At 46.3% G+C, this 13,965-nt stretch overlaps 1 protein-coding gene across 8 annotated transcripts in view; it reads right to left on the bottom strand.

Moving 5' to 3' along the window:
* RGS8 (regulator of G protein signaling 8) overlaps positions 1–13,965 on the bottom strand; it is a 65,698-nt gene that overhangs the window by 38,665 nt on the left and 13,068 nt on the right. For 3 of the 8 annotated variants that reach the window (XM_060233359.1, XM_060233358.1, XM_060233361.1), the window contains exons 1-2: positions 7,472–7,589; positions 6,638–6,696 (exon numbers count right to left, since the gene is read on the bottom strand). In XM_060233359.1, the coding sequence (XP_060089342.1) occupies positions 6,638–6,696; positions 7,472–7,485 (73 nt within the window). In that variant the 5' untranslated portion in view covers positions 7,486–7,589. Of the gene's footprint in view, positions 1–6,637; positions 6,697–6,933; positions 7,120–7,471; positions 7,590–13,965 lie in introns of those variants that run through there. The other 5 variants (XM_060233357.1, XM_060233356.1, XM_060233355.1 and 2 more) reach the window with 3 other exon arrangements.

The following is a 13,965-nucleotide window of genomic DNA, read 5'->3' as shown; positions in this document are numbered from 1 at the left end:
GAAAGAAAGAAAGAAAGAAAGAAAGAAAGAAAGAAAGAAAGAAAGAAAGAAAGAAAGAAAGAAAGAAAGAAAGAAAGAAAGAAAGAAAGAAAGAGCCTTACCATCAGATTACCCCAGTCAGCAACAATTCTGCCCAGGGGTTGTTTGGTAAAAAAAATAGCTATTGGAATGCCGACTCCCTGTCCTTCCTGGCTGAAAAAAACCATCCCCCTTTTCTTTGCCGCCCAGGCCTACTGGTGAAATCTCCCGAAAAGAACATACTTCTAGGCACATGAAAGCTCATACCTTGAAGAACACTTCATGGATCTAAAGTGCCAGTGGACTCCACCTTTTCTTTCAAACACTGGGAGGGGTGAGAAGGAAGGAGAGGCAGCCCAGCTCCTCTCTGCACAACACAGAGACGGGGGAAGGAAGCAAGCCAAACGGAGCTCAGGCTTTGCAGCCTGTGTCAGTCTTCAAGGCTAGCTTTTCTCTGCACAACAGAGAGATGGGGGAAGGAAGGAAGAATATTGGCTTTTCTTGTGACCCAATATTGAGGCTTCCATGGCCCAGTACCAGGTCATGACCCTACAAATGGGAAACACCGTTCTAGTACACTATGACTAAAATAGCTTCAAATAAATAAACACATTTCTTTAACTTAACCGATGAAAAGCAGCTATCACCAGCTATCACCAGTTAAAAACTGGCTTCCCAAATGATAATCTTCCAAAGCTTCAATGGATTCATCTACCCATTAAACTGTTTGAAGGGCTTATAGCCTTTCTATTTTCCACATATAGACATCACAAGTTTTTCCCCCTTTTCTGACACTCAGCATCTTGCAAAGCTGCAAATGTCTGCAGGACTTCAAGGTTCACTAAGCAGCCACAGAGCCATGAAATCCAGTTCACAAACAGAGCAGATTATATTTGGCCACCCAGACAGGAGTGTCCCTACATGGCAAGTCAGCCATAGCATTGCACCACTTTGTTATGGGAATGAAGCAAGTACACTTAGCAGGAAAACAATGGCCACGTCTTTTAAATGGGCACATGGTGGGGTGCACCCTTTGTTGGCAATACCCACATATGGACAAGTTCCTTCAAGATTCTGCCAACTGGTGCACACAGATTAAATACAAAATCCTGTGCTCCTGCTAAAGAAAACTATTGAAGACACATTTGCTCAGAATCATAGACTGGATCCCAAGTGGTGATGTTTCTGCATTAGGTTGCCCCTACAGTTGCTAATGACTGGGGAAGGCAATGGCAAACCACCCCGTAAAAAGTCTGCCGTGACAACGCTGTGAAAGCAACGTCACCCCAGAGTTGTAAATGACTGGTGCTTGCACAGGGGACTACCTTTACCTTCTTTTTCTTACAGTTGCCAACTCCAGGTGGGGCCTTGAGAACCCCCACCCCACCCCCCAGAATTACAACTTATCTCTAGACTACAGAGATCAGTTCCCCTGGGGAAAAATGGATTCTTTGGAGGGTGGACTCTATGGCAGTATACCCCACTGAAGTCCCTCCCCTCCCCAAACCCTGATGCCAAGCTCCATCCCAAAATCTCCAGAAATTTCCAAAGCCAACCCCTAGGCACCTAATTGCCTTGCTTACAAGGTCTGCTCCAGCAAACAACAGTGAGCAACTCACAGGTCACTCAATTCAGGTATATGACATGCATCACCGCAATGCCGGCTAAGCTCCTGTAGAGTCTATCAAAGGACTGCGGGAGAAAATGGCAATACACATCAGGCAAGGAGACTGCAGCACAACAGAGCATGTGCTGGATTTCACTGTGGGAGGGAAGGAGCATCCCATCCAAAATGGGATGCAGTAGCCAATGATGTGAGAAATGGAAAGGTAAAGGAATGAGGTAGAATCATAGAATCACAGAGTTGGAAGGGATCTCCAGGGTCATCTAGTCCAGCCCCCTGTACAACGCAGGAACTTCACAAATACCTCCCCACCCACAACCCCAATGACCCCTGCTCCATGTCCAGAAGATGGCAAAAACCTCCAGGATCCCTTGCCAAACTGTCCTGGAAAAAAATTACTAACTGACCCCAAAGTGTCAATCAGCATTTCAAAGTGTCAGCTTTTCAGGCAAAGAACTGGAGTGATAAGGAGAGACAAACTCAAGGGATAGTTTAGTTTTAAACAGCTATCTCTGCAGCATCAGTAATGTTGCCAGGCAGGCATCCCAATTAGTTAATGCTTTCATGGATTGGCAAGTGAGACAGACCCATGTGGTTTCCAGGAGTCAAGACCCAAGGGAAGAAATAATAACAATGCTGTATGCTTTATAATTTAATCAATGAATCCTTTGCACAAGCTGGAAACCTGTGCTTGGCTGAGTGGCCTTCCTTGTTTCCTGGCAGCAACAGTTTTCCTGGAGTGGTCTATAAGAGAACACAAAAGAAGCCAGACCAATGGCCCATCTAGTCCAACACTCTGTCCAGAACAGAGGTTTGGTTCTAGGAGGAAATATAAGAGTTGCCCCTTCCCCCTGGCACTGAAGTCAAGATCCAACTTTCAGTTTGCCAGTGGAAAAGCAGCAGAGAGGTTGTGTCGCAGTGTTATTCAGCAAAATCTCAGCTGAGGGCTGAAAAAGCTTAAGGACAATCTACCCTGATGCCCCATGACATCCCTTCATGTCATGCTTGAGGCTGCTGGAAAGTCAGCTTAGGAAAGCAGGCATTGAAACTGGCCTGTAAATAAAACAACAGCATGATTTCACACAGTTGGCATTGCCAGTGCTTCTTACAGCATTCTCACAAGCAAGCAACAACAACAACAAAAAGCACCTGGTTTCTTGGGTTTGGGGTTTTGTCAGCAAGGGTGATCCACAGAGAGGGAAAAGAACAAAGGTCTGTGTGTGTGGGGTGGGGGGGTGGGGGAGAGATGGGACTTGGACCTGCTAGAGCCCTGGGCCATTTTGCTAAGAGAAACTGCAAGCAAAAATAAACAGCCAAGTAGGAAAGTGAGAGAACATCAGTGTGCATAGTGGTTAGGACTGAATGACAGATTTGCTCTGCAAAAGTGTATTCATAAGCATGTGTCTGGTGTGGAGTGGTCATCATGTGGGGCCAGAGAGAGATTAGGAGAAGCAGCAAGAGAGGGCTTAACTTTCCCCCAACACTGTCTTCCCTGCAAAGTCCCCGCCACCATTTTTATCATATCCCCTCCCCTCCCCCGCCAAAAACAAAAGGTTCTGAGATGAGAACAATCTTGCCTGCCCAAGGGGGAAAAACAGCTTTTGGGAAGGCATTTGCTGGTGGGAGGAGGAGGAGTTTTAGCCTTCTGGTGCCTCCAGCTCTTGGCTGCAAATGCCTCTCTGCTTTAACAAGGAATCTGCAAGCTCAGTAGGAGAAAACAATGGGGCCTAAAATGGCATTCTGTTCTCCCCTGCAGAAACCTTTCTCCCCAGTTTTTGCATTTCCGTTTTGAGACATTTACCTTGTGCCACTGGAACAAAGTCCCTGCCCCCCCCCATGCCTGTGGTGGCGCGTGCGAGTGCAGCGGCAGCAGGCAGTGTGGCACCAAGCACCTCTGAGCACACTTGCCGCCATGCTGCCCCAGGGTTGGCAGGATGGCACGTGCCTTGGAGCTGCTAGGAACCTGGCTCCGAGCGCACCCACCAACTTGGTTCACCACTACCTGGCCTACTGGGACATGCTGGTCCTGGAGATGGGAGCAGAGGATGGAGGAGGGAATTTCAGCACCCCCACCTTTTCTTCTCGTTGCACACCAAGTTGTTTCTGTCTGCTGCCTCCCCACTAAAGGGACTGTTCTTTATACTTGCATTCAGAGAAAGAGAGGCATGCATGAAAGCCAGGGTGGTGATGTGCTTAGACTATCAGACAAAGATCTGGGAGACCCCAATATGAATCTGCTCCGCCGTGGAGCTTGTTGGCTGATCTTGGGCTGTTAACACATTCTCAACCTATCCTACCTACAAGGTTACTGTGGGGCTAAAAGGGAGCGGCAGGAGAGAATGTATGCCGGCCTGAACACCTTGGAGGAAGGGTGGAATTAAAAAAGGTACTATGGAATGAATAAATTAAAAGCAGATCTAGGATCACCAGATCCCCTCTGGTCACCACTGGGGGATGGGGTGAAGAAGAAGAGTTAGTTCCACAGCCTGCCCTTCACTACCCAAAGGAGTCTCAGAGCAACTTACAATCGCCTTCCCTTCCTCACTCCATAACAGACACCCTTTGAGGTAGGTGGGGCTGAGAGAGCTCTCAGAGAGCTGTGACTGACCCAAAGTCACCCAGCTGGCTTCATGTGGAGGAGTGGGGAATCAAACCTGGTTCTCCAAATTAGAGTCTGCTGCTCTTAACCACTACACCAAAATGGCTCTCTAATCACTACACCAATCCGTATAAAGGTTGGGAAACTCCTGGAGATTGGGGATGGAGCCTGGGGAGGAGTGGGACCTCATGGGGGTACCATGCCATAGAGTCCACCCTCCAAAGCATCCATTTTCTCCAGGGGAGCTGATCTCTTTAATCTGAAGATGAGCTGCAATTGTGGGGGATCTCCAGGTCCCAACTGGACTGGAAGCTGACATCCCTAAGCCAATGAAAGATGCAACCTTGGCCTAAAACTGACTACATTTGTGTTCTGAAGACCCAGCTAGATGTGAATGGACATCTAAGGTGTAAAGCAAGGGTATGTTCCTAATTTTTTAAATAAACTGAAATACAAAGGTGAGGAAGCGCCAAGCCCTGCCCCTTTATCTTACTTCAGTTCTCTAATTCAATCACCAGGGCTTTTTTTGAGCAGGAACACACAGGAACAAGTTCCAGCTGGCTTGCATCAGGGGGTGTGACCTAATATGCAAATGAGTTCCTGCTGGGCTTTTCCTTCAAAAAAGCCCTGTGTGAAACAATGGTGACATCAGAGGGCGTGGTTTAATATGCAAATGAGTTCCTGCTGCCCTTTTTATTTTAAAAAAATCCCTGTCGATCACTTTTTTGGTCCCCAGGCCAGATCAGAAACCAGACATAAGTTGGGGAAGAAAAACACTTAAAGCTACACAGTGTGGGAATATCGGGGAGAAGGACTTCGTTCCCCTCATCGAGGTGCTCCTTTTTTGTGTGAAAAATAATCTGAACAAGGAACACATGAATCAAATATACATGGATTCCCTCGCCCCCACATCAAATTTAATTTGGCCTTTAGGTAAACCACATCACTCACACACACACACACACACACACCCTGGTAGCACAGGAACCAGTAAGAATGCAAACTGAAAATCCTCCAATTCAGATCTCATCTCTGCCATAAATTAGTCTATTTGAAGTTACCAATATGCTTATAGCCCTGAATGTAGTTATATATGCATCCTACAAAAGCCTTACACCAGTGGAATTTTCTGCAAACCTTCCTCTCCCCCCCCCCCATCCCAGGGGAGATTACTTCCACAGAAAGACAAAAGATGAAAGGAGATCGAAAAGACTGGCAGCGCAGGGGCTGGGAGATGGCTCTGTAGGCCTTCAGAATTCAGGACCAGTGGTTGATCTTGGCATCCATTTAAAAAAATCCGATTACATTAAAACACAGATGCACAAAGACCGGCAGAGAAAGAGAGGGGAGGGGAACCTTTCTCGTCTCACTAATGGACCAGGGATTGCATTGCATGCCAGCGAGTGCATTTCTTTTAATCCCTACCCCAACTGTCTGCCTCGTGCTGTATTTTAGCTGAAATCAATCCCTGCAGTTCTCTAAGTCCCTTTGAATTTCCTCATTAGCACAGTTGCACCCCCCATCTCCACCCTCCTGTGGGGCTGCAACACAGGATGTGGCCTCTCTGGATCCTGCAGATCAGAATTTTCTGAACATCAGGTTCATCTGGGCTCTCTGCTCCTGCCTCTGCACACAACTGCTTCATTGGCTGACCGAGAATCTGTTCTTTCCTGCGGTGCCAGTTGAAGGGGAAGGGTGCAAGAGGAATGCAAAGTAGGCCTGCGCTCTGCACCCCATATACCTGCAAACAAGTCAAAGTTTTCTCCCTGATGTCCCCTTTGCCTCATCCTTGGACTTCCAACCTACCACTACTCTGCCCTGTGCTGTCTCCACCCTCCTTTTTCCTCCAGTCACAGCGGTTCCTGTTGATCAAGGGACAGGTGAACGATTTCTAATCCCACATTCCAGAATGTCATCTGCAGTCATGAGTCCATAACTGCCCTGAGAATTCACCAAAGCACCGGAGAATTCCCACAGCAGGTACAGTCCAAAGCGAAACAGGTGCACCTGACTTTGTACAGCACTGTCTCACCTCCCTGACACTTTTCCCCATGCATAGAAAGTCTTTTGCAATATACAGAAGAGGTACAAGAGAGACTTTCTCAGCACGTTCAGGTAAAACCTTTGAAGCTCAGAGTTTGCATGCATATGGAAGCATTAAACCCAAATAAGATGTTGCTGTACATCTGGTATCACATCATCTGGTACGGTCGGAGGGTGCTATTCCTGTTGTGGGGAGGCAGGCATGAATCGAGGGATAAACCAGATGAACAGAAACAACCTTTTTTTGTTAAGGGCAAAACCATCACACCCAGAAAGAGCACAGACAAATTAAATATGGATCATGCATTTCCAATAGACAGACACACAGAGAGAGGCTAAGAAAAGATACTCACTGCCTTTGACCTGTCCTCGCGTTCTGGAGGTCTTTGCCAATTGTGTGGTCGGAGAGGCTCTATGGAGAGAAGAGAGTAACCTCTTAAGAGGGGGCAGAAGTCGCACACACAGACACACCTCCCTGTCTCTCTTCCCCCCTTCTCAATTTTTCCCCCCAAGCAACAGCTCAGCGGAAAGCTCTCATCCCCTCTGCATATCACATCCAGTAAACACGAAAGCAGGCTAGCTGAGCAGACTCGAAGCTTGGCTAGGCACTGCAGAGCCGGCTCATTGGTAGGATCTGTGAAGTGCCCACCTGATCAGAGCATTTGGGAGTATCCTCCTTCATCCTGTTCCTCCCGGTTAACCTGATGGCAAACCTCTTTCTCTTCTATTAAATTAAAGTAATAATCCACCGCCTCGGGGAATGCAGAAAATGCATGTAGAAAATGTTTGCAAGGAGGATATCACATAGGATTCCCTTGCCCTTGTAAATGTTCCTTGTGGGTTTTTGTCCCAGGGCTGTTAGAATGAAACACGAGTCTGCATTGTTTCAAAAGACACCTGGCCGAGTTCTTACATCCCCAAGGATATCTAGGCTAGGCAGGCAACCAGTGGAGTGAGGTGGGGCAGAATCCCATCGGGGAGCTTAATTAGAGAGCATCGATGCCAGCAAAGTCAAATTGCCTTGATTAAATGGCAAGGCGAGTTTCTTATTGGGTGCTACTGTCTGATAAATGCACAGCCCAAAAAAGCAACAAGAGTTAAACTAAAATAGAGAAGTGTGAATTGCTCTCCCACCTCGATTCATCTGGTCACGGTGCTATCTCACATCACCTCACACATCCTCTCACCTGGTTATCATCATCCATCCGCATCTCCTGCCATCCCAAGAACGCTTCCTTCTCACTTTCTTGTCTCCCTCCCCCTCATCCTCACCCAAGATTCAGGTAAATTCTACAGCGAGAACAAACTCCGAAAGCCACCCTTAAAATAACCACTCACTCTTCTTCCTTAAAATAGGCACCCAATCCTATTCCGTGTGGCAGTTCCGCTCTTCCCAGCAGGGACTATGGCTGTGCCTATCTAGGGCTCGTTTTGCTACAGTTTAGATTTGGACTTTTGCCAGTGAGTGCCCCTGTGAAAGTAGTCAGGGGTTTTAAAGAGAGCTTGTGAGGATGTGTTATTTCCAAGAGTTTTTCCCTAACATGACACCCAAGAGTCATTTGGCTACTTTGTTCTACTGATTTTATGTTATTCAGGATGGACAAAAGGAAATACTTTTCACACTGTTACCGATTCCTCACTAGCAGTCGTTCTGCCCCCCGGGCTTCTGCTTTCCTCATAGCAAGCAACCGATTCCCCGCTAGTCATTGCGTGGTCTTATTTTGACTTGTGGCTCCATCCAATTCCCCCCACGGTGACTTGGTCTTGTTTTTTGGAGATCCAGAAGCTGCAAGGGAAATTGGAGGGAGCTGTGAGTCAAAATGCAGCCACACAGCAGTTAGAGGGGGGTCAGTCACTTGCCCCAAGGAAAGCAGAAGCCTGGGGGTGGAGCGACTGCTAGTGAGGAATTGGTAAGAGAGTGAATAAAATGTGGAATTTGCTACCAGAGGATGTATTGACGGCCACAACAACAGACAGCTTCAAAAAGGGATTAGATAGATTCATGAGGGATAGGTCTATTAGTGGCTACTAGCCATGGTGACTGAGGGTAACCTCCACATTCAGAGGCACTAAACCTCTGAATTCCAGTGCCAGGAGGCAACATTAGCATAAGGCCTCAGCCTCTTGTGCCCTGTTGTTGGCCCTTCAGAGGAACTGGTTGGACACAGTTTGACACAGGATGCTGAATGAGATGGACCACTAGTCTGATCCAGTAGGATAGATTCAAGTCCAGGAGCACCTTAGAGGCCAACAAGAGTTTCAGGGTATAAGCTTTCAAGAAACAAATTTCTCTTTGTCAGACATGAGTAGGAATGGAGGTTTTACATTGTTGCTTAAATAGCATATCTGTGGTTTTTAAACTATATTGATAATTATCGGCTTCTTTTTAAAATTATTTGTGTCTTCCATGTATCATTTAACCACCATGAGTACCCAGTTGTATGGAAAAGTAGTCTAGAAGTATTATAAATGAATAAATTAAAGCCAAGAGAGTTGCAATGGCTGACGTCAAACTAGGATCTGGGAGGCCAAGTTCCAGTCCCCTACCGGACTCTGAAGCTTGCTTGGTGTCTTTGGCCTGGCAAGCTTCAGTGTAACCTACTTCACAAGGTTGTTGTGAGGAGAAAATGGAGGAAAGGAGAATGATTATATTACCCTGAGCTGTTGGAGGGAGGACAGACTTTTTAAAAAAATAAGATATACATAAAATGAACTTCTTTGTATCTGCTACCAGCCCACTTTATTTCCCTTCCAGGCCTCTGTTTTAGATCCATTTAGCTGGAAGATACATGAGACAGCCTCCTTGCTGATGCAAAGTAGGCCTGGGTTTATTCGGTGCTTACCTGGAAGATTTTCTGGAAACTCTTTTGAGATGGACTGAAAGTAGCTTGTGTGAGTGACAGTTGAGACACTCACTGTGATTGGCTAAACCGCATTGGTGACCAATGTAACAAGTTAAAGGAGGCAGGGAGGCAGTTCCTTTGCTCCAGTGGAGATCAGAATGAGATTGTCTGAATGAGACTGCAGACTGGGCAGTCTGAGACAGAGTTGGCATTTAGAGCTCTTGTCTGTGGAGAGTTTATTTGTTGGAAGGGGCTAACAGAGACTCTGGGGAAAACTCTCAAGGCTGTGGCACAGAGTGTCACAAGGCAGAGTGAGGTTAAAGAGTATCCTGAGAAGTTCTGTCAGAGCCAAAGGGCAGACTCCTAGTTCTAAAGGAGAACACAAACACACACACTGTGAGAGGGACAAAAGGCTCGTGTTGGTGTGAAAATCCCAGAAAACAGACAGAGATCCTAGCTGTGAAAGGGGACTTGGCACAAGTGTATGAAGTGTCAGTGTGAAGGGCCCTCAGAGTCCAGGGTATAGCTTTTCAGACACTAGGATACCTAGTGTGCTAGGGTAAAGGGTCTGTAGTGGGAAGTTCTTACATAAGTTCAGTCAGTCTTCTCTGAGGAAGAGATAGTGTGTGAAGATATTGAAGAACCAAATCCATCTCTCAAAGATATATTTATGAGTGTTATCCAGTTGAGGGAAACACTGAGTTTTATATTATTATACCAGCCTGCCAACATAAAGAGTGTTCTGGTGGGGTTTTAATCTGATTTTCTACCTGCCAACTGTTCTTAATATTAAAAACCTCTGATATTATTTCCTCTCTTCTCAGCGTTTCTGTACATAATAAAACTTATCATTTGTTTTGCTCTTAAAACGCTATCTGTGCCATCATTTATTTCTGAAAAGGCTAATTTTGGTTCTCCTGAGGTACTGGGTAAAGGTGTGACAGGATTCAAAATGGTCTCCTTTGCCCGCTGACCCTGGCTTTCTCACACCTTTCATATGCCATCTTGAATTCCATGAGAGGGAAAAGGCCAGCTGTATATGAAAATAAATAAATGAAGCTTTCTTTGTAAAGATTACTTGGCCAATGAACAATTCTTTTGCAGAATTCTTTTGTCTGCATCTTGCCTTGAAGCTTGGATCCAGTTCGCTCCCAGAGTTCTCTGCCATCACTCCCTCCTGAATAGGACTGCCAACCTCCAGGTTCTCTGCTATCACTCCCTCCTGAGTGGGGCTGCCAACTGTCTGTAGATCTCCTTTTATTACTACTGATCTCCAGGTGACAGAGATCATTTCACCTGGAGAAAATGGCTGCTCTGGAAGGCAGACTCTATAACATTATATCCTTTCCAAACCCTGCTCTCCTCAGGCTCCCTGCCAACAGTCTCCAAGTATTTCCCAACCCAGATCTGGCAACTGTACTCCAAAGCCTACAGGACAGGTAATGGACTTCTGCTTCTACAGCCCAATCCAGGAGTCTCATACTACTGCTAATCACAGGAGTCAAAGTCACCTATGGCCATTCCATTCTGATTCAGAAGAGAGCTCTAAGGCCTGAACAGCTACAGCCAGAACCCAAGATTAATTTATCTGGGTGATGTAAAATTGTAACATGGGTGGTGATGGGAGAAAGGGGAGGGACATAACTTCCTAGCAATACTGCAGACATCCCCCAAATCTCTGTCAGAAAGGCCAGAGCAGTTTGGAGGGATTCCTTGAAATCTTTGTCACATCCAGATTTGTATGCAAACCCCCTACCCTGCCACCTTTGGTTTCCCTGCAGTTTCCTTTCCTATACTATCTCTGCAGTGGCTGTCTCTCCTCCTCTAAGCCACTGGGCTTTCCCCCTCATTGACCTGGGTACTCCTTAAATTAGATCCCAAATCCTAAATTTGATGTTTCTTATCTCTTTAAATCTCTATATGCAGAAGGTGGTTTGGCTTCGGGTGTTGTCCTGGGTGAGGGGGAGATCTCCCTTCCCCAGCATCCTTTGCCTGATCTGATTCGACCCTCTAGAAGTACTGTTTGCTCCAGGAGGCCTATTCACAGTAGGGAAAGGGCAGGAGTGGCGCAGAGTGGTAAAGCTGTAGTACTGCAGTCTGAGCTCCCTGCTCACGACTTGAGTTCGAACCTGGTGGAAGCTGGGTTCAGGTATGCGGCTCCAGGTTGACTCAGCTTTCCATCCTTCCGAGGTCGGTAAAATGAGTACCCAGCTTGCTGGGGGGAAAGTGTAGATGACTGGGGAAGGCAATGGCAAACCACCCCGTAAAAAGTCTGCCATGAAAATGTTGTGAAAGCAACGTCACCCCAGAGTCGGAAACGACTGGTGCTTGCACAGGGGACTATCTTTACCTTTTTTAAAACACTCGAACACACCCTTGTATAGAATTACAGTCCTAATTCAAATCCCACCCCCCTCGGGGCTAGTATTTGTAGAAGTTTATTCTTCATTTTGTCATCTCAAGTCAGAGCTGACTTATGGTGACCCTGTGGGGTTTTCAAGGCAGGAGACATTAGAAGATGGTTTGCCATTGCCTGCCTCTCCATCATGACCCTGCGTCTCCTTGGTGGTCTCCCTTCCAAATACTGACCACCCTTCCAAGATCTGATGAGATCAGGCTACCCAGTGGACTAACCAGGTCAGGGCAGAAATTTAAATAGACAGGAGATAATCATTGACTTCTGATACCCAGTTTAGCCCCCTGATTCTCATCTTCTCTTGGGTTTCAACAGTATAAGCCTTGGAGTCCTTGACAACATGTTGCTGGGTACCTAGCAAGCTTTGAATCCAAGCTAAACTGGTTGTCTATTTGGTTTCCTATCCATTCACAAATTGTTAGTCAGTCTGCCCATGGTAACTGGTAGCTTGAGTGGATTGTCAAAACAATCTGATTCAGCCCAGATTTAAAGCTCAGGGCCAATCTGTAACATTTTGCATCCAAAGTTAACATTTGGGTACTGTTTTCTGTGGCTAAATACACATAAAAATATTTCTTATGAGTGGATAGAACATTCATTTTCTTTGCTTCTGTTCTGCTTTTGTTCCTAAAGGGACCCAAAGGAGATTACAAACTGAAATCAACCATCATAAGTATCAGAATAAAAGCAAATACACACCACTTTTAATTGCAGACCTTTACTACCTGGCTTCACTAATGCAGGTCCTGATGTTTGATTTAAATGCTTGTCTGAAGAACTCCGCTTTGCAAAGCCAATGAAAGGTTTATAGTAGTGGGGTAATAGATGCATTATAGTCCTGATAATAAGTGCACTGCTGCACTTTGATCTTAGTGAATTTTTTTTTTGGTACTTATATGTTCATATGTATGGGGGTGCGCATGTGTGAGTGGGTGTGCACCTGGAAGTCATGGCAACCTCTGGTGACTGACCCCTACTGGAAACCTGGAGGATATTCAGGGAGGTGGCTGAATAAAGCCTGTCCCTTCCTCCCAGCTCCTGGTATTCCAAGGAGGTCTTCCATCCAATTAATTGCCAGAGTCGACCCTGCTTAGCTTCCGAGATCTGACAAAATCTGGTTTGCCTGGGCTATCCAGGTCTACATGCAGGAGGCTGCTATGGTACAGTAGGAGTCAGCACTGTGAGATCTGTCTCATGGAGCACCATGGGGTTTAGTTTTGTCTCCTTTGTTGATGAATCGTTCTGTGAGGCCCTTGGGGGTTTAGTGTCCATAGTTTTGGGACTGAGGGTCATCAATATGCTGGTGACACCCAGGTCTCTGTTTCACTGTCTAAACTGCCAAACAGGGCAGTCTCCATTCTGAGTCTGTGCTTAGTGCCTATAATTACAACACCCAGAATTCTGTCAACATCCTCTGGCCTAATTAAAATGAATCGATCCAAAACTGAACCCGGCAGCACTCCAGACATCTGTGCTATTGGAGCCACTGAATAAAAGGCATCCGAGTTGAAGCAGATTTGAGAGATTTTATCAGACTCACATACACACACACAAAAAAACCTTTGCAAAAAATGTCACGGCTGATAGTCAGTCCTTTGATGACTCACTCTTTGAAATCAATAAGCACCCTTCCCCCCCCCCAAAAAAAAATCCTAAATGATTGTGTTGGATGCAAGCTAATAGATGCAGTGGTACCAAAGAAGTATGTGCTGCCATCACTGTCCTTCAAGTGGGCCCTCAGAATGTAGGGCTGCCTGGTCCTCTCTGGACAACAGCAGGGGATGGAGATAAGGTTGCCAGATTCAGGTTGGGAAACTGCTGGAGATTTGGGAATGGAGCCTGGGGAGGGGAGGGGCCACAGTGGAACAGAATGCCGCAGAGTCCACCCTCCAAAGCATCCATGTTCTCCACAGAAACTGGCTTCACCTCATAGGAGATGAGTTGTAATTCTATGGCATCCCCAGGTCCCACTTGGGGGCTGGTATCCCTACTTCTTGCCCTTCTGCTTGTGACACAGCCGTTTAAAGAGACACGCGTGTACTAATGGGAATGGAAAAACGTGTGTCGATCTCGTCGCATGCACTAGCCAACAGGCACCCACCACAGCTGTAACACAAACAGATTCAGAGGGAAAATCTGTTTTTTCCATGGAAGATGCTTAAAAACCACCGTTCTGGTTTATCAGTTTTGGCTGCTCTAAGGCTGGGGAAAGTTTTAAAGATACTGGAGGAGTCATCGAACAGCTTTTGCTAACCTAAAAAGCATCTGTCTTCCCTCCAAGTGAAATCTGTGTTTGCTGCTCCGTAAAAATGTTCCTTAAGCAGGCATCTATTTTCCCTCTGTCCTACTGAAATAAGACTCTCACTGACTTTGTTTCAAAAGGTCTTGAAACATTTTTGTGTAGCCTAAGTGCAAGAAAAGA

The sequence above is a fragment of the Heteronotia binoei genome, chromosome 2 (genome assembly GCF_032191835.1).
Source record: "Heteronotia binoei isolate CCM8104 ecotype False Entrance Well chromosome 2, APGP_CSIRO_Hbin_v1, whole genome shotgun sequence".
Classification (NCBI taxonomy): Eukaryota; Metazoa; Chordata; class Lepidosauria; order Squamata; family Gekkonidae; genus Heteronotia; species Heteronotia binoei.
This window is presented reverse-complemented; position numbering and strand designations above follow the sequence as displayed.